The sequence below is a fragment of the Lontra canadensis genome, unplaced genomic scaffold (genome assembly GCF_010015895.1).
Source record: "Lontra canadensis isolate GAN:19392208 unplaced genomic scaffold, GSC_riverotter_1.0 scaffold93, whole genome shotgun sequence".
Lineage (NCBI taxonomy): Eukaryota > Metazoa > Chordata > Mammalia > Carnivora > Mustelidae > Lontra > Lontra canadensis.
In genome coordinates, this window is record NW_022631087.1 from 6,309,263 (window position 1) to 6,327,678 (window position 18,416).

The 18,416-nt window shown below is 53.2% G+C and overlaps 1 protein-coding gene across 1 annotated transcript in view; it reads right to left on the reverse strand.

Moving 5' to 3' along the window:
* Positions 1–3,760: 3,760 nt before the first annotated feature.
* CACNG2 (calcium voltage-gated channel auxiliary subunit gamma 2) overlaps positions 3,761–18,416 on the reverse strand; it is a 109,956-nt gene continuing 95,300 nt past the window's right edge. The window contains exons 2-4 of the mRNA XM_032836741.1: positions 17,753–17,836; positions 5,407–5,547; positions 3,761–4,394 (exon numbers count right to left, since the gene is read on the reverse strand). Of these exons, the coding sequence (XP_032692632.1) occupies positions 3,859–4,394; positions 5,407–5,547; positions 17,753–17,836 (761 nt within the window). The 3' untranslated portion in view covers positions 3,761–3,858. The remainder of the gene's footprint in view (positions 4,395–5,406; positions 5,548–17,752; positions 17,837–18,416) is intronic.

Consider the following 18,416-nt stretch of genomic DNA (forward strand, 5'->3'; position numbering starts at 1 on the left):
GATTGTGTTGGAAAGGGAAGGCATTTGTTCAGTGTTGCTGGATTCAAAGGAGGACGTGGATTGAAATTCATCTTGTGGAGGAGACTCTGTTGAATAAACACTGCCCAGCCCAGGCAGGGCTGCTTATTGTGGGGGGTGAGCTCCCTGTCACTGGAGGTATGCAAACATCCCTAAGGGATATTTAAGAGGAGATTTGTGACGGGGGGGTGGGGGGGACTCTCTACTGCATGGCTTCTAAGCCTCCCATTCCCCAGCTCTCAGAATCTGCAGCTTTAGGATTGTGTTAAATGGGGATGCCAGGATTGGGAAAGCAATGAAAGAAATCCACTGACATGAGGACCAAGCTATAAAAAAAAATCTTTATTTCATGTACCAGGATTTTTTTCTTTTTTTTTTCTTTTTTAAGTTTTCTGCTTTTTAAAATTTTTTTTTTTTTCTGTTAACAGTCTGAAAAAAAAAAAAGGACCCACCAAGAAAATAAAACAGAAGTTGGTTTCTTGAACTGGTTTGAGCTGGACATGAGCAATTGTCCCCCCTGACAATCAGCGCCCTTTGCATCCCACTACCCGCTCCTTCCCTCGGGGGGGCCCCCCTAGCCCTTTCTTAGCAGTGCTGGCTGCACTCCACACCCAGATGGCCTTCTTCAGGCAGCCCCGGGACCCTGGGCTTCAGCCTGGAAAGAAGCCCCGGTCGCCATCCCAAACCCTCTGCCACAACTGGGGCCAATTTTGCTCTTGGAACGGCACCCGCTGGGGCCAATTTTGCTCTTGGAATGGCACCCGCTTGTTTACTGTCTCCTCGGGACCTCTCCATCCCTCTAGTCCTTCATCTTTTCCGGTTTGGGTTTGGGAGCTGGTGGGGCAAGGGAGGGAGAGACTGAGATTTCTGCCCAGAGTGACCGGTGCTGGGTCGCCACCGCACCAGCCTTGGCTGCCAGTGCTCTGTCTGGAGCCTGTGTGGCCTTCGGTGCACTTGGGGGCTGGGCAGGCAGATGCTCTGCCTTGTGGCTCAGGCTGAGTTTGGGGTTCCCGCTGCAGCTGACTTGAAAACAGAGCTCTCATTTCCCCCACAAAACATGGGAAGGGAGGCTGGGAGTGTGCCAGCGCCCGCAAAGCCTCGAGAACCACTCCCTGCTTCAGAACTTCAGGCTGGGCTGGGGTCAGGGAAGAGGCAAAGCGCGAGACCTGCTGATAGGTCTGGTGGGGGGGCCCCCTCCTGCAGCAAAGTAGCCAGCAGGCTGGGCTGAAAGCTGTTGGGCTTCTCTGTCTGAACTGGGCCTTGTTGGTCTGGGAAGAATGGGGAGCAACACGGGGTGCCCCAGACTTTAGTCCGAGGCATCAGCTTTATTTTGGGGGTTGGTCCTCAACCTGCGACCAAATTCTGTAAAGCCATCTCCTCCATCCCCTTGACCTTAACCCCTCCCAGCCAACCCCAGAGGATCCTCTTTTTCTCTGACGCCCAAAGAGGGCGGGGAAGGCCTGACAGCTGATCTCTTCTCTCGAAGAAATCCCCTTCACTCTCTGTGACTGGGTTATGGCACTAAAGAAAGGGGACACAAAATGAAGAGTGACTTTGGGGACCTCTGGTGGCTTTCCCGTTCTCTGAATGGCAAGATACGTTTGCTCATAGGTATGTATTTTTGCTCTGACATCTGATGTGGGGGCAGGGGTTTGGGAGCACAGTGAGGAGGCATATGGGGTGTGTGTGTGTGTGTGTGTGTGTGTGTGTGGCTGAGAGGCTGACTGATGATTTGGGAATGTTCTCGATGTCTGGGGGCAGAATGGCTGCTATTTCGGTCATCCCTGGCATCTTCCTCTGGGCAGGTGGCAGATTTTAAAGTCCTCAACTCCAAGAATAAGAATAGGCCTTTGGAGCTCATCTAGGTCAATCCATATGCTTACATATGGGGGAAACTGAGGCCCAGAGAGGCTACCGCAGCAAGGGATTCCAGAATCCAGAGCTGGGTTTTTGACTGGGGTCCTTTCCATGCATGCCAGTGAAGTGTGTATGTGTGCGTGAGTGTGTGTGTGTGTGTGTGTGTGCGCGCACACGCGCATGTGTGTCAGTGGTGTTACTGTTGTCAATGGCTTTGGAGGGCAGGAGTCAGTGTTCTCTGAACCCTACTTCTGGCTGTGTATGGGGAGGGAAGGGTTTAGACTGTGTATCCCGGTGGATTGGAGCGTGGGGCCTGGAGGACTGTGTGTGTGTGTGTGTGTGTGTGTGAGTGGGTGTGCGATCTCCTTCTTGTAGACCTGTTCACCGTCGTGATTCTCTTTCTCTTCCGCAGTAGCAGCACCTTCCTGGTATAAGGAAGAGATCTCTGTCTTACGACTTCCCTGCCAATCCCTCTGGGGCCTTCCTCCTGGGCCTCCCCCTTGAGCCCAGCCCTGATCTCTCCCAGCAGGTTTTTTTTTTTTTTTCTTTTTTTTAATGGATTTGTATATTTGTTTTCTGTTTTCTCTTTACAAGTTCCCTGCTAAATTTTAAGTCCCCCACCCCACCCCATTGTTTTGTTTCACAGTTTAAAGCTGGAAAAGAATTAAAAGAAAAATACTATCTGATTTTCTTGCAAGTAAATCCACTTATTATATATTTACATTTATTTATAGTCTGTGGTTTTTTTATTAAAAAAAATCACCACTTGTTTTTCCTTTTTCTTTTGTAAAAAGAAACCTTTTTGCAGTGTCGTTGTTGGACCCGCTGGGCCCCAGGGGGGCTTCAGTGAGTCCAAGGACCCCCAAAGGGTCAATAAGCCCCCTTCCCAGGGGGGCGGGGGGGCCTATGAGTCTGGGGGTCCACCATCGCCCCAGGGTCATCAGGTGGCCCTGAGGTGAGAGGTGAGGAGGGAGAGCTGCTTTATATCCCCCCCGGGGAGTGAGCATCTCCTGCTTAAGGGCAGGAGCTTGGGGTGGTGACCCCAAGAAGCTCACCCTGAGGATTCCAGGGTTCCGGCATCTCGCAAGCCTAGGGCAGCCATCCCCTCTCCTTCCCCTCCCTCAAGGCCTAGGAAGTCATCACAGTGGGTTAAGGACCATTAAGGACTGGGAACTTGGGGGCTGGACAGGCCCCAAGTGCACCCCCCTCCAGGCACCTTTCGGACAGGAGGGACCAAGGACTCTAGGGTCACCTGGAGGCCTACAATTGCCCCAACGATGCTGGGTGGAGTCGGCTCGCAAGCCTCGGAGCTTGCCCAGCGTTCCTGGGGCACCCATCCAGAGGCTCCAGGGACATGGCAGTGACCGAGGGGCTCACCTGGCCCCGGGGCCCCTGAGTCTCCACCCCCCACTCGCCCAGGGAGGCAGAGCCCGCTTGGGGTTAAAGAGAACAGAAAAGTAACTCGCCCGCATTAAAACAAAAAGGAACATAAACCCCTGATAAGTGCAGAGAACATTCCCCTTTCCTTTCTGCTCTTCATTTTTTGCTTTAATGTTATCTTGGTTCCCTTTTATTTTTTCATTTAAATTGGTTTTTATTAAATGTTAAAATAATGGTACATGGGAATTCATGCATTTTCTTTTAGATTTATTTTCTATTTTTAATTTTTTTAACCTCTCTCGTTTTTTTTTTTTTTTTAAGTTTGTTTTTCTTTCCCTCGGTTAATATTTTTTTTTCACATTTCCTGTCGTTTTGCTTCTTTGTTCCTCTTATAGTTTGTTCTTTTTTTTTTTAAATTTACTTGTTATGTTTTTCTCTTTTTTTGTTTTTTTGTTTTTTTTTGCTTTTGGAAGGTTCCCTCCGCCAAGGATGGTTGGGTTCCCGCCCTCCTACCCCCGCCCCCCGCCCAACCTCGGGGGCCCACGCGAGAGGGGAGGGCCGCGCGCCCCTCCTGCGGGCGCTGCGCCAGGCCCCCCTCGGGCTTCATACGGGGGTGGTCCGGCGGTTGGCTGTGTTGGAGTGGAGAGAGTCTTTGTTCTCCTTCTGGATACAGTTGTGGACTTGGAGGAAGCTGTTATCCCTGTCGGAGTTGTAGGTGGCGGTGGGCGTGGTGGCGGCCTTCAGGGGGTCCCTGCTGAGGGTGTACATGGAGATCTCCGTGGACGGCAGGGTGTTGAAGCCCTTGATGCCCACGGGGGAGGCGTCCCTGGAGTGTGAGGGCTCGGTGGAGCGGGAGCTGGAGCGGCTGCGGCGCTGGTAGCGGTAGCGGTAGCTGGGGATGCGGGTGATGGCGGAGGCCTGGAGGTAGTCCGTGGCGCGGGCCGTGGCCCGCAGCTGTTTGTGCCGGTCGATGAACATGTGCACGGCCAGCACCCCGACCATCTCGGCGATGATGAAGGACAGGGCCCCGAAGTAGAAGGACCAGCCGTACGAGTAACTATTCTTTTTGGAGTCGCTCTTGGAGGGGTCCCCGGCATTGGCGGATATGTACACTATGATGCCAATGATGTTACTCAGACCTGCGGGGCACACACCGGGCGAGCGGGCGGGGGCGGGGTCGGGGTCGGGGTCGGAGAGAGGGTTGGTTAGTTCCCAGCACGTGTCAGGCCAGGGGCAGCCACAGGGGCCTTCCCGGCTCCAGGTATTTTGTGGCCAGTGCCGGAGAGGGCTGGTGGCAAGCGTGGCCTTAATATTGGATCGTGCCATTGGAGAGAGCCACGGAGGGGAGGGCTGATGGAAACGAAGCTAGGGGAGGGCTGAGGCGTTCTACCACCACAGTGCGGAGTAACCAGGAGAGCTGCTGTTTATTGAGTGTTTGCTATCTGACTTTGCTGTGCTGTGCGTGTCTGGAGGGTTGCAAATGAGGAAATGGATCGGGGACAGGTTAAGTAACTTGCTCTAAAGACTGCACAGAGGTTTGAGCTGGTAGAGCGGGGGCTTGGGACTGGCTCCTGGAGCCAGTTACCTGGATTCAAAGCCTTTGGCAAAGTGACCTGAGTCAGAGTTTGCAGATCTGTAAAGTTGGGGGTGTAGGTGATAGGACTCCCTGGGCCATGTAGAGGATTAAATGAATTAGCACATGTGAAGCTGTTTGGGGCTGGGGTATAGTAAGTAGGGCCACGGGCTTTTTCTGGTATCTGAAGCAATGTGACTTGTCCTGTAACAGGGTTGAGGCCAGTGGTTTTAGGTATTTGCCTGCTCCCCGGGGTGTGGGACAGTGAGGGGACAGGGCAGTGAGGATAGGCCCAGTATTCTGAGAAGGACCTGGGGTTTGGGTATTTTTCTAAAAACTGGAAGGGAGATGGGCCATGGAGCTGAGAGATAGGGTCTGGGGGTGCTCCTGGAGGACTCCGTGGGGGGCTTGGTCATTACTGTGGGGCAGGAACCCCAGCACAGCCTATGACAGGACCCGTTGCAAGACCTCCCTCCCCCCATCTCTGTCAAGTCCTCCCAGCTGCCGAGCACCCACACCTCGGCTTGCTCCCCACAGGCATGCCCGGGCTTTGGCCTGCCCAGCTCGGAGGCCATTACCTGCAGACACGAAGAAGATGCCAGCACTCAGGATGATGTTGTGTCGAGTCTTGTAGAACTCGCTGGCTGCAATGCAGAGCCCACCCATGAAGAGGAGAATCACACTCAGGATCGGGAAAATGCTCGAGGCCCTCACAGCCCCTATGGAACATGGTCAAGGAGAGAGAGAACCGCACAGCTGTGAGCCAGAGGGACGCATGGGGAAGAGAGTGGCCCATGGGGTGGGGGTTTTGTGGACTCGGGGCCACAGTCAAGTTTGCTTAGGGAGGGAGGGAGGAGGAACAATCCAGTGCCCACCTCACAGCCCTTCGGGCGCTCCCATCTACCTACAGGACCAAATGCCAGGGCCTCACGAGGCCCACGGGGCACTATGTGACTTGGTCTCTACCCTTCTCCAGCCTCATGCCTCCTGGTCCCCACTCTTAGTCCCCATGTCCTCTCTGGTCTAGACACAACAAACTTCCCATGTCTTGTCATTGCATGCTTCTGACTTTTGACATACTGACCTTTCTCACTAGAATGATTTTCCTGCTCTTTCTGACTCAGCAGATTTCTATCCACCCATCAAAACTCAACTCAAACTCACCTCCTCTGTCAGGCCTTCCCTGACTTCTTTAAGCAAAATGATCCATCCCTTCCTCTGTGCTAGGGCCCCTGGGGCAGTGTGTTATCGTGGTGAAGGAGCCACACGGCCAGGATCTGAATCTGGCTTTAACATGTATTAGCGATGTAGGGTGGGGCGAATTGTCTCCCTGTGCCTCAGCTTTCTTATCTGTAAAATGGGGATGGTCATAGTGCCGAGCCTCCTCAGATTGCCATGAAGATTAAATGAACTGATGCTGATAAGGCACTTGGATAAGTCTCTGGGGACATGTAAACGCCGGGTAAAGGATAGTTAGTATAGAAAAACTTGTTTCTGTATATGCTTCCGTAAGCCGTGGGGTCCCATGAAGGTGAGAACTGTTTCTTTCTTTCGTTCTTTTTTTTTTCTCCCTAGTTCTCTCTTTTTAATCTCTCTGGCCCCCCAACCCGGGTGGATGCTGGAGACATTGTAGGTCCCCAGTGCAGGCTCATTGAGTGAATATTTGTGGGGAGGCAGTCCAGACAGAGAAAGAAGCAGACATATTGCCGAGAAAAAGACAAGGGAAAAAGAAAAAGAAAAAAAAAAACCGCCTTCAGGATAAGGTGAGAAGGAAGGACCGACAAACAGGCACAAGAAAAGAACACCCTCGGGAACATTTTATTTCTGCGTGTGGGAGGACCGGGAGGGCAGAGGGACGCAGATGGCCGAGGGTGGGAGGGGGGAGGGGCAGGCCAGGCCGGCAGGGGGCGGATGTGGGGCGCAGTGTCCCTATGGGGACCCAGAGGCTCTGGGTCCCCCACAAAGTGTCTCTGGAGAGTACAGTAGTCTTTCTCTCCAGATTCAAATAAGGCGGCGCTGACCCCAGGACCTTGAGTCCCTGTCCTGCGAGCTGTGGGCCAGGCAGGAGGCAGTTGCTGGGAGGGAAAGGAGGTTTTCTTTACATGTTTGGGTTGTTTAAGTGGCTTTTGAGGAGGTTTAGGGCCCCTTGGCTCAACCCCCCTGGGGAGGGTGGTGGGTTGGTTCACTGGGGATGTGTTTTGGAGAGGAAGGTGCTGGGAAGAGAGCCTCCCCTCGCTCCCCCCGCCCCCTTTGGTGGCATTGTGGCCACAGAAATCTGTGGAGACCAGAGTTTTTCTATATAGAACTTGAGGAATTTTTCCAAGAGGATTTTAGGCAGTTCGCTTTGATGTGTCACGTAAAACTCCTCCTCTCTCTTCCCCCGGCATCTTCAGGAAGTCTACACCGCTTTCTGATGCTGTGGGGTAAATGGGTTATTTTAGGGGGCTTGAAGAAGGGTGAGCTTGAACTAGGGACTGAAGAATGAGGCGTGCACGGGACGCAGCTGGGTTACTGGGCCATCGGGCTCCCCTCTCCTGCAGGCAGGGATGGGCCGCCTCCCCCAGATCTGAGTGGCCGTTCTCCACCTGCAAGCCACTTTAAGACAATGGTTGTGTCCCCATCGTGATCCCCTGCGCCCCTACACACGCATACATGGTGCCTGGACGTGCACACTCAGTACTGTTCGAATCTTCATCTTCATAAGCACATGGGGATAGGAGAGTTTAGTGAAGACTCAGGAGAGAAGAGAGAATCTTTGACAAGCACCTACTCTGTGTTGAGTCCTGAATGAGTACCTAACGTACATTCTCTAATTTAATCCTCATACCAGCCCTGGGGGGCTGTGTTTTTTAGAGCCCTAGTTTATAGACAAGAAAGCCGAAGTTCAGAGAGGCAAAGTTACTTGCCCAAGGCAGCCCAGCTCATGAGTCAGGATTCAAGTTCAGCTCAGTCCCAATTTTGGACCACCCTGTACTCTCCCTATGGGGTTTTTGAGGAGCCTGGGAAGGTTGCTACAGAGTCCAGAGATCTGGCTTTGGGGTCCCAGCTGTGCCACTCACTTGCTGTGTGGCAGAGGCAGGTACCTCGCCCTCTCTGGTTTCCCCATGTGTAAAAGTGGGTGTGGACCTTTAGATGATTTCTCATGCTTCTGCCCTCTCTGTGTGCCTGTGATTTCTGGCCAGCTGGGAATGGAGGGTGACAGCAGAAAGGAGGAAAGACGGGTTGGTGTGACTTCCGAGGGGCAGCAGCGGTGGTTCAGAGGAGCAGAGCGGAGGAGGAAGCTCTCCAGTCTTTCCCCTCTGAGAAAGCAGGCGCTTCCTGCCCACCGTATGCCCACATTTGGCAAACCCAGGCTGCACCCTCGGAGCCAATGCCTCCCAGGAAGCAGGGGCCTGATGGTGTTAGCTCAGCCTGCCGGCAGAGCCCGGATATCCCAACTTAGCCTTGCAGACAGCAGAAAGAAGGAGCGCCAGCTGCAGAGGGAGCTGGGACGCTGTGTGCGCAGCCGTGTGTATGTGCGCGTGCGCATGTACATGTGTGCAAAGACAAGAAAGGAGGCTGGAGAGGGAGGTCTCCTGTGTTGTAACCAGCAGAGAGCAATGGGACCACTTTAGAAGGTCCCGGGCAGCTTACGATGTGTTCTAGGGCAGGGTAGCCAGTGGGCCGTATGGACAGTAGCCTCTCCCGCCCAGCAGGGCCACCCCAAACACCAGCCTCTCTTGGACGAGGTTTGCCCAGGATGAAGGTGACCGGGGACAGCCGGTAAACTGTGCCATGCCTAGGGAGGCTGATGTTTGCAGGACCCAGATTCAGGCTGGGCAGGGAGGGACTTCAGAGCAAGCGAGGACTCCCACATTGGAGAATTTTCTTGAAGGTGGTCTTTCTGGCTGGGCAGCGTCCTAGGCAGAGTGAGGATGGGGGACGGGGTTAGTTGCACGGGAGTTCTTGCCCTTGGCTTTGTCACTCCCTCACAGCGTGGCCGTGGGCAAGGGTCTTTACCTCTCTGGGTCTGTTTGTGTACACTGCAGAATGGGAAAAGGAACCCACGCATCCAGCAAACGGGGATGTAAGGCCCCTTTGCTGCTGGAGGGGCAGTCGGAGGGCCAGCATCGTGGGAAGCTTGTTACAACTACAGAGTCTCAGGGCTCACTTGGTAGCTGTTAGACTCTACATTTTAGGATTTTTATTTATTTATTTGAGAGAGATCACAAGTAGGCAGAGAGGCAGGCAGAGAGAGAGGGGGAAGCAGGCTCCCCGCTGAGCAGAGAGCCCGATACGGGGCTCAATCCCAGGACCCTGGGATCATGACTGGAGCCGAAGGCAGAGGCTTAATCCACTGAGCCACCCAGTCGCCCCAGAATCTACATTTTAACAAAAGTGTGTAACCCAAGTCATGTGCACATGAAAGTTTGACAAGCGCTGTTGTCAAGATCAAATTGGATCTTACCAGTCCTAGTTCTATCCTGGAAAGTGTACAGTCAAAGGTGTGATATTCCTGACTTCTGTTGTTTCCCCCTCCTTCCTCCAGACCCTACTTCCCCATGAATCATCTTGATTCCCTATGAAGCTGGTGTGGTTTTAATGCTGAAATCTGTCATGAGGAGCAGAAGGTATCAGATTTATCTCATGAATAAATATTTATTGATCTCCTACGACTAAGCATATGGGACTACGCAGTACCTACCAACATTTACGGAGCTCTTCCTGCGTGCCAGGCCCCATCCTGGCATGAAGACAAACCCACTGAAACCTCAGACAAAACCCACGAAGCCATGGCCTTGGCCTCATGGAGATTGCAAATACCTGAAGCAGGTATTGGCAAACTTTTTCTGGAAAAGGGCGGATGGTAGATATTTCTGGCTTTGCTGGCCATATGCTCTCTATTACAGCTACCCAACTCAGCTGTTGCAGCATGAAAACAGCCTTAGGCAATCTGTAAACAAATGAGTGCGGTTCTTTTCCAATAAAACTTTATTTGCAAAAACAGTTGGTAGGCCAGATTTGGCCTACTAGCTGCAGTGTGGCCCTTCCTGGCTGAGAATGTAGTGTGGTGTCCCGGGGAAAGGCCATGCGGTCCAGCGTGGGGAGGGGCTTGGCCTTTGACTAGCTGTGAGTCCTGTGAATAAATACGGAATGAGTGCCTACCACGGAACCGGGGTCCAGGCTGGGCGTGGGAGACCTAGGGGTTCAAAGACAGGCCTGGTTCTTGTCCTTATGGGGCTTAGGTTCTTGTGAGGGAGATATATGTCACCAGATAATAATAACCCAGTCTTTAATGTACACCAGGACTATTTTAAGCACTGTATGTATATTAACTCATCAGTTCTCATTACAACTCTGCCAAGTAAGTATTGGAATTCCCCCTTCCTACCGCAGCTAAAATCAAGGCACAGAGAGGTTAAACCAGTTGTCTGAGTCCACCCAGCAAGGAAGTGGGGAAGCTGGTTTGTGAACCCACACAGTCTGCCTCCAGGGTCTGGGTGTCTGACCACTGCTCTCAGGCCTGTGCCTCCTGCCCCTCGGACCCTATTCTGAGCTCACGGGATCAAGGAGGGCTTCCTGGAGGGAGTGATGTTGGAGTTGGCATCTGATGGATAAGGAGAAGCTGACAGGGCAGAAGAGAGCCAGGGAGAGGAAGCAGCATGAGCAGGGCTGGAGGAAGGATCCTTACTCAGGGAACTGGAAGGCACTGGGTCACAGAGAGTCCCTGGAGGGTTTGGGGAGCTCTAAAGGAAATGAGGCAGGCCAAGGCCAGGCCGGCAAGGGTTGTGGGGGAGGTTGTCGTTCATGGGTGGACATGTGGGCTCGGGGCACAGAGGCACGGTCTGGGCTGAAACTGTAAATGAGAGATCATAGACACAGAGGTGAGCACGGGAGAGCCTGGCCATGGACGAGTGAGAAGGCTAGCTTTGGGGTGTAGGGGACCGCAGGGTTTAGAGACAGCTCAGGAAGAGCTTGTGCAAATCACGTGGGGGTGACTGCCTTCCACTTCCTTGTCTGGATTAGATGATTTCTAGGTGATGTCTGTTTCTGAGGGGTCTCTGCACCCCAGACCTCCCCTCAGGGGTCACTCAGCCAGGCCAGGGCACTGTCTTATGTAGTCCCTGTGTCACTTATGGCCTTTGATCAGAATGGTTGTCATTCCCAGGTGCATGGAGGGGGGCTCCCTAGTTCTGGGGGCCAGCGCTCAACTCTTGAAGTTTGTTATTCCCCTGGTATTTGGTGCCTTCTTGCAGGACATGATCACCCAGGAATGGCCCAGGAGAACCTTCTAAGCTCTTGGGCATCTCTCTGTCGTCGCTCCCCTCCGTGCTGTGCTGGAGGAGGTGGCCGGGACCACAGATGTATGTGCAAGCAAGCACATATGAATGTGAGAGAGAGAGTGAAGAGGGGGAGAGCAAGTGTTCCCGGAGAAGACCCTCCTCGGGGAAGGAGGAAGAGGAAGGACAAGACAGCGGATGAGGGAAGAGAGAGGAGTCGAGAGTGGTGGTTAAGAGTCTGGGCTCCACATGTGGCCTCCTTGGGGCTCCATCCCAGTCCCCCCATGCCTCCCACTGGCAGTGTGGCCTCTGTGTCTTCCCTTTCTTGTCTGTGCAATGGAGACCCCAACCAGACCTAGCTCCCAGGGTGTTGTGAAGGGGAACAGAGACAATGTCTAAAGTAGTCAAGTGTGCTGTAGAGAATGACCTTGGAAAAGAATTCTGGAAGCTCTGGGAGCTTCTCTCTGTGCAGGCATCAGAGGCTATCCCATTCCCTATTGTCCCCTAGGTGTCCGATCAGCGGCACCAACTCAGGATGGAGGCGGCCTGCGTGCCTCTCTTGACTATGCTGCCTGCTCTCTGAGCCTCAGTTGTCCCCCCTGCCGTAGGGAGATCGTGAGCACACCCAGCTCATAGCCCGCCATGAGGAATCAGGAATCAACGCACTTTAAGCAATTACAACAGTGGCCGGTCTGGCTGAGTGCCAGCAAATGCTAGTTCTCACGGTGGCAGAAGGGACCGGTGTAGTTTCTTGAGGGGCGCGGGGTTCTCTGGGCTGGTGTTTATCCCAATGCAGGTTGTGAGTCAGGACAAGGTGCTGAAGTCAGCCCACCAGGTGCAACCGGCACTTAAAGAAGTGAACCAGGACCCAATTGAGGGTGTCACCGTGTGTGGCGTGCAGGAGGTCAGCCCTGTTTGGAGACACGTTTGCTCTGGTTCTGTGGATGTGAGTGAGTGTGGGTGGCGGCTTCAGATGTTTCCAAATCACACTGTGAGTGCCGAGAAATACATACACACACACACACACACACACACACACACACACACACCCTGCAGGGACCCGCAGACACACTAGCAGACACAAGCACATGGACACTTACATGTTCAGACAAACGCTTACATGCGTGGACACAGAAGACACAGAACACAGCACAGACTCACCCCCTCGTGCACAAAGACAGACACACAAAGGAAGTCACACCTGGGTCACCACGGCCTCTGTCTTCACCCGTGCTCAAGCTTTGGTAAGGAGGGATAAGGATGGGGAGCACCAGAGCGGACACATCGGTGGCCCCCCAAAGCTTGCTGGGGAAAACAGGTCTGGTCATCATTTGTCTTGGGTAAGCTAGTGATGGGTGGGTGAGGGGTGCACTGGCCACACCTTTGTGGGGCCCAGATGTCGGGAGGCCCATGCTATGACCACTGCCTGTCACTAGAAAGCCCCTGGACTCTGTGGTTCAAGACAAGCCGTGGAACTCCTCAAATACCTATGGGGGCATGTGGGGGGGTGGTAAGAGGATTCATTCATTCATTCATTCATTCACTCTATCAGATATTGATTAGGTGCCTTACTTCTGCCAGGTCCCCCACAAGGCACTGGACAATGTCCAAAGCCTGGCCTGATGGCTTGAGAGCAAGTGATCCCCGCTTTGCCACCCCAGGAGTTGAGCTCTGCATTCCTGACCAGCCTTGTCCTTCTGGCATTCTCTCCTTCCCGCTCTGCTCTAGATCTTCAGTCCAGCAGGTGGAATGAGGATGGTAGAGATGACCTGGGCCACCTACTTGCCACCCTCCTCAGCCTCCTTCCCTGGGCCTTTCCCAGCTTCCTGGTCTCTGAGCCTTGGCTTCCTGGGGCTCAGACCCTGCCCCTCTTCTCTACACCACTGCCTTCGTCCATTCATCAAGACTCCTGGCTTTAGATCTCATCCACCTGCTGATAACTGTGCACTCCTGTCCGGGGCCAGACCTGTCCCCAGAGTCCCAGGCTCCAGGGCATCTCCCCAGAGAGTCCCACAGGCCTCTAGGACTTAAGGCGGCCGACACTGAGCTTCCCAGTCTCCCCAAACCCAGCCTTGGGCTCAAACCCTGACTCCTTCTTCCCTGGTAAATACATACAGCCTTTCTGGAAATCCTATCTGCAGGTCTTTGGGAATAGTTTCCAGCTCTGACCCCTTTTCTCCTCCTTCACTGCTTCTACCTTGGTTCAGGACACCTTCTCTTGTCTAAATTATCACCAGCAGGCTCCTAACTGTTCTGCCTGCCTCTGTCCTTGCCCTGTTTTAGTCTCCTGTGAGCGTAGCAACCAGGGGATCCTGTAGAACGTGAGATGGTGTTCACTGCTCTGCTCAGACCCTCCGATGGCTTTCTGCAATACCAAAGCCCTTTCCATGACCCGCAGGGGCCCCTGGGCCTCTCTGCATGGGCTTTTTCTTGGCCACCCCTTGCTCACCCTATTCTTGTCTTTCTGGCTTCAGACCCCTTCCTTAAACATTCTGGGCATGCTCCTGTCTCAGGACCGTTGCACTTGCTTTTCTCTTTGCCTGGAACATTCTTCGCTTGGCTTTCCACATGGCTCCCTCTCACCTCCTTCAGATCTTTGCCCAAACTTCGCAAGAAGGATTTTATTAGCCCCCACCCCTGCCCCAGAATTTCCTAACCCCCTTTCTTGCTGGATATTTCTCCATATCACTCCTCATGGTTTAACAGACTATATAATGAACTTGCTCATTTCATTGTCATCGATTGCAAGTGCCATGAGGGCCAGGTCTTTATTTTGTCTGCAGCCAAAAAGGGCCCACGGCTGCTGGGTGGCTCAGATCTTTTCTGGCATCTGGAGCACCAACCCCAGAGAGCTGAGCAGAAGACACTCAGAGGGTTTTTTTTGGGAACTATGGCTCTGCCAGGCAAGGCCACAATCTCACACTTCCACATGGTCAGGCCTCTGACCATTCTAGAAGGGGGCTGGCCCTGTGTCAGACTCTGAACAGATCCTGCCCTTTGGTTGAGCAGGGTCCGGTAGACTGTGTCCCTGACCTCCGTAGGAGCAGGAGCTCCAGCCATCTTTCTGGGGTCCACCCTGCATGCCCCACTGGACCTCTGAGTCTGAAGCAGGCTGGGTGTGAACGGTCTCTCTTTGTTGAGCCCCTTTCCACCCTCTTAGGTCATCTGCCCCTACCCTATCCCTCCTCATGGTCCTCTGCTGTCCTTTGGAAACCCAGTAGGGTCCTGTCCCGGGGCCCACCCCACGTGGCATGGCCACCCCACTCCTCTCAGCCCTGTCTTCCAACAACCCCTCACTTTTCACCATCCCCACAGCTAAAAATCTGGTCCAACAGCCATAGCTTCTCATCAGGATGTCCAGGATGTTTGCAAGAGCAAACAGCCAGCAGCCAGAATTAATTTTCCAAATCAGCGTCCCCAGCTCATGGTTCCCATCACACTTAGAATGAGATCCGATTTTTCCCGACATGACTGGGCTCTTCTACCTGTCTGACCTCATGCTGTGGGATGCCCTCCATTCTTGCACTGTGCTCAGCCGGGCCAGCCGCCCTCCTGACCCCCACACACCCGGCCTCCGCCCTGCCTTCATAAGGCCTTTGCTCTTGCCAGTCTCTCTTCAGGGGTGTGCTCCCCCCCAATCCTCTTAGCTCCTTCCTTTTCTTCATTTAGAGAAGCTGTCCTACACCTAAGGAACACCCCCCCCACCCCCTGCCCTGCTGCCCTCCACCCGCCCCCTCCCAGCTCTGAAACTGTCTCAGAGGGTTGGTTGCTCACGCCTCTGCTCACTGCTTGCTTCCTCCCCCTGGAACATCAGGCTCACAGAGGTGCCAACTTTGTTTTGTTTCATCCTTGGATCCCCTGTACCGAGACAACAGTGTCCTGGACGGAGTGAGTGCTTAGTGAATGTCTCATTAGTAAATGAGCCAATGCTGCTAGAGGCCAAGTCTCATGCCTTCTGGAATGATCTCTGGCTTGGGTTAGGAGCCAGGCTCCCTCAGCACCACATACTTCCCTCTAACCCTGTCTGTCATGGCATACATGCTACCTTCCTGGGCCTGTTTCTAGGCAGTGAGCCCCTCTCCTGCCCTCCCACGTGGCAGGCTGGCAATGAGGATGGGTGTAACAGACCCGAAGTGGCAGCGGGCTCAGGCCCCGCCCACCGGCGGCAGCCCCGCCCACCTCTAGGCACAGCACCGCCCACCTCCCTATGGGAGAAGTGCTCCCACCTCTGGGAGAAATTCCATCCACCTCCCTGGGCCTTAGCTCCTCCCACTTCAGTAGGGCTGGGGATCCTTCTAGAAGAATGATCCCTGCCTTCTAGCTTCTCTAGGCAACCAGATTAGAGCTTAGTAAAAATGAGAGAATCTAATTAGGATTAGAATCTGCTAGAGAATGATGGGAACTCATATCTTGCAACTTTCAAAAATGACATTTGTTGCTTGGCCTGAGATTGGCATATTATAGATCAAACCATGTCAAATGCAGCCTGCTGTCTGTTTTGGTAAATAAAGTTAGGTTTCCTTGGAGCATCTGTCTGTACTCAAGGATAGCCTTGAATAGTTGGGACAGAGGCTTGTACGTCCCACAAAGCCTAATATATTTACTGTCTGGCCCTTTATAGAAAAACTTTGCCAACTCTTCTTACAAATACTCAAAAAGTACTGTTGGATTAAGTAGGCTTAAATCAGAGCCTTGGAATCCTGCCTTGTTAATACCACCAGTTCCAGTCTTTTGTCCAGGGATGTCAAGTGAACCAAACACTCTGAGCTCTTCTCTCTTTAATAATAAAGAGATGGGGGAGCCTGGGTGGCTCAGTGGGTTAAGGCCTCTGCCTTCGGCTTGGGTCATGATCCCAGGGTCCTGGGATCGAGCCCCGCATCGGGCTCTCTGCTCAGCAGGGAGCCTGCTTCCTCCTCTCTCTCTGCCTGCTTCTCTACCTACTTGTGATCTCTGTCTGTCAAATAAATAAATGAAATCTTTAAAATAATAATAATAATAATAAAGAGATGGAGGTATAGAATAGGTAGAAATAGTCACTGAGGAATCCTATATATGCCCGTTAGTTAACAGACAACATTTATGGAGCACCTGTTCTATTCTAGAAGCTGTTCGAGGCAGCCACAAAAGAGACAAAGTTCCCATCCCCAGCCCTTTGTATCTAGCTGATTCAGTATTACATCCTCACTGTGGTCAACCATGAGGGCTTCCGGCGTGAGGCTTAGCACTGGTCCCCCACTTGAACCTGCACCAGCTGGTCTGTCTGTGCCGTGGCCTCTCTCCCAAGGCCAGCTGTTTCCCTGCCTGGGGTCCTGGACGGCGTGCCATTCTTTTCCCTCGATGTCCTCAGCCCTGAGCACGGGCTCTGGCCCAGAGTCAGCCTCAGGCTGCCTTTATGTCACTGTCCCCCGCCCCCCGCCCCTGGCTCCTTCAAGAACCCCAACACGGTAAGGGAGAAGGATGATCAAACGGTCTTTTAGGAATTCCATTTAAGAGCAGTGTCTCTGGGGAACTCATAAAAGGAAATGATGAGCATTGTAAGATATTTTTCTCCCTTTAAAAAGAAATCTATAAATTACATCGTGTTCCCTTCCTTTCTCCTCCTCGCTGCCCGGCTGACTTCATGTTCCGGGCGCTTTTCAATGAAACCAGGTTGATTCCAGGCTGACCCGGGAGTTGGCTTTGATGTGAGGAGTAGTTATTGAAAGAGACAGGGTGATCCATGTAATGAAATGCCTCCTACACTTTCCATAAAAGTGATCGGAGAGTGATGCTAGCCATTCTGCTGTGGGGGATGGGAGGGAGGCAATAGTGGGCTCTGAGCCGCTGGGAAGGGCACTGGGGGCAGAAGATGGGCATGCTCCTGGGAAGAGAGCAAACCTCTTCTAGAAGAGCCTCCTTAGAGCCCGGAGCTGAGCTTTCAACCACTTCTGCTCAGGTGGCTTTGCTGTCCCAGGCATCAAGGACCCTCAGCCCCTCTCCTGGAAATCCCTTTCTCAGGGAGCATTTTACCATGTTAGTTTTTGCTGATTCTTGAGAAATTCTCTTTGGGACTCAATATGCCTCAGGTAGATTTAAGGTCACAGCTGCTATTACTTCAGGATTTTGACTTGGTTGTTGGGGGAAAAAATAAATCTCACTTATTGTCTCGGGAGAAGTTCCAATCAGACAATGCCTGACGAGTTTCTTCCTTCAGTTATTCAAGAAATATTTACTGAGCGCTCATTATGTGTGGGGTCCTGCTCTAGGAATAGGAACAAGTGGACAAGATAAGGGGTGTGGTAGCGCATGGCCTCATAGAATCAGCAGGACTGCCAGGGAGATGTTTCCACAAATAGAAAAGGACCCCACGGCATGACAAAGGTGCTGTGCTCTGGGAACCCATTCAGGAGCACCGAGGACTTCCTGTAGGAGGTGGTGTTTCAGCCTGTGACCTGGAGGATGGGTAGTTGTTTATCAGACAAAGGGGGTGGGACTAGTGTTGTAGGCAGAGGAAACAGCATGCATGAAGTTTTGGTCTCTGGACAGGAGGAAAGGAGGGAGGCTCAGCTTTTTCCTGCCCTCTGCTAAGACAGGGATCTCTAGATAATCCTGGCCTTCGGTGCTCCCGGAGGTTGGGATGGACAGGACCTGCCCCCAGAAGGGAGAAAAAATTGCATGCACTCACGAAGGAAATATTCTGCTGTGTCAGCTTCGTAATCTGCATCCTCTGGGAAGTGATCGATTTGCTTGCAGAGACCTTTGAAGTTCCCTGGAAAACAAGAGGAGAGAGGACACTTGAAACATCAGAGTTTCCAGGGGCTCAGTGCCCACTGGCCTCGTGCTGACTTCTTGCTCTTCTGAAGCTGGCTCAGCCCTCTCCCAGGCCCCTGAAGGAAGGTATCGCTTTGTCTGTTTGGACATCTGCCTGGTGAATCAAAACACAGACACCCGCGGTGCCGTGGAGAGGATCTAAGGCCTAAGACTTCAAAACCCAGCCTTCCATCGCTGCACTGAGGCTTCTGAAGATTAGCAGAAGCTTGACGGGCAGCAGAGGTTTGGCTCGGGGCTGGGGACTGCCGCCGAGGAGGCTGATGAACGGGTCAGTCCACCCACCTCTGTGCCCCCGCTCGGCTGGGAGTCACCTCGCATTTTGCATGCCAGACAGCAGATCGCTCTGCAAAGAAGGCAGACCCCACATGGAGGATGGCAAACGTTCCCTCGGCCCTTCAGTGAGTTTGCAGAAGCGCCTTCCCATGGGCAGTGACTGGGATGGTCTGTGCCCAGCCCCCACGCTGCGCTGAAATGCTCCAGGGGTGGGGGCAGGGAGGAGGTGGAGCCGCCCTGGGGGC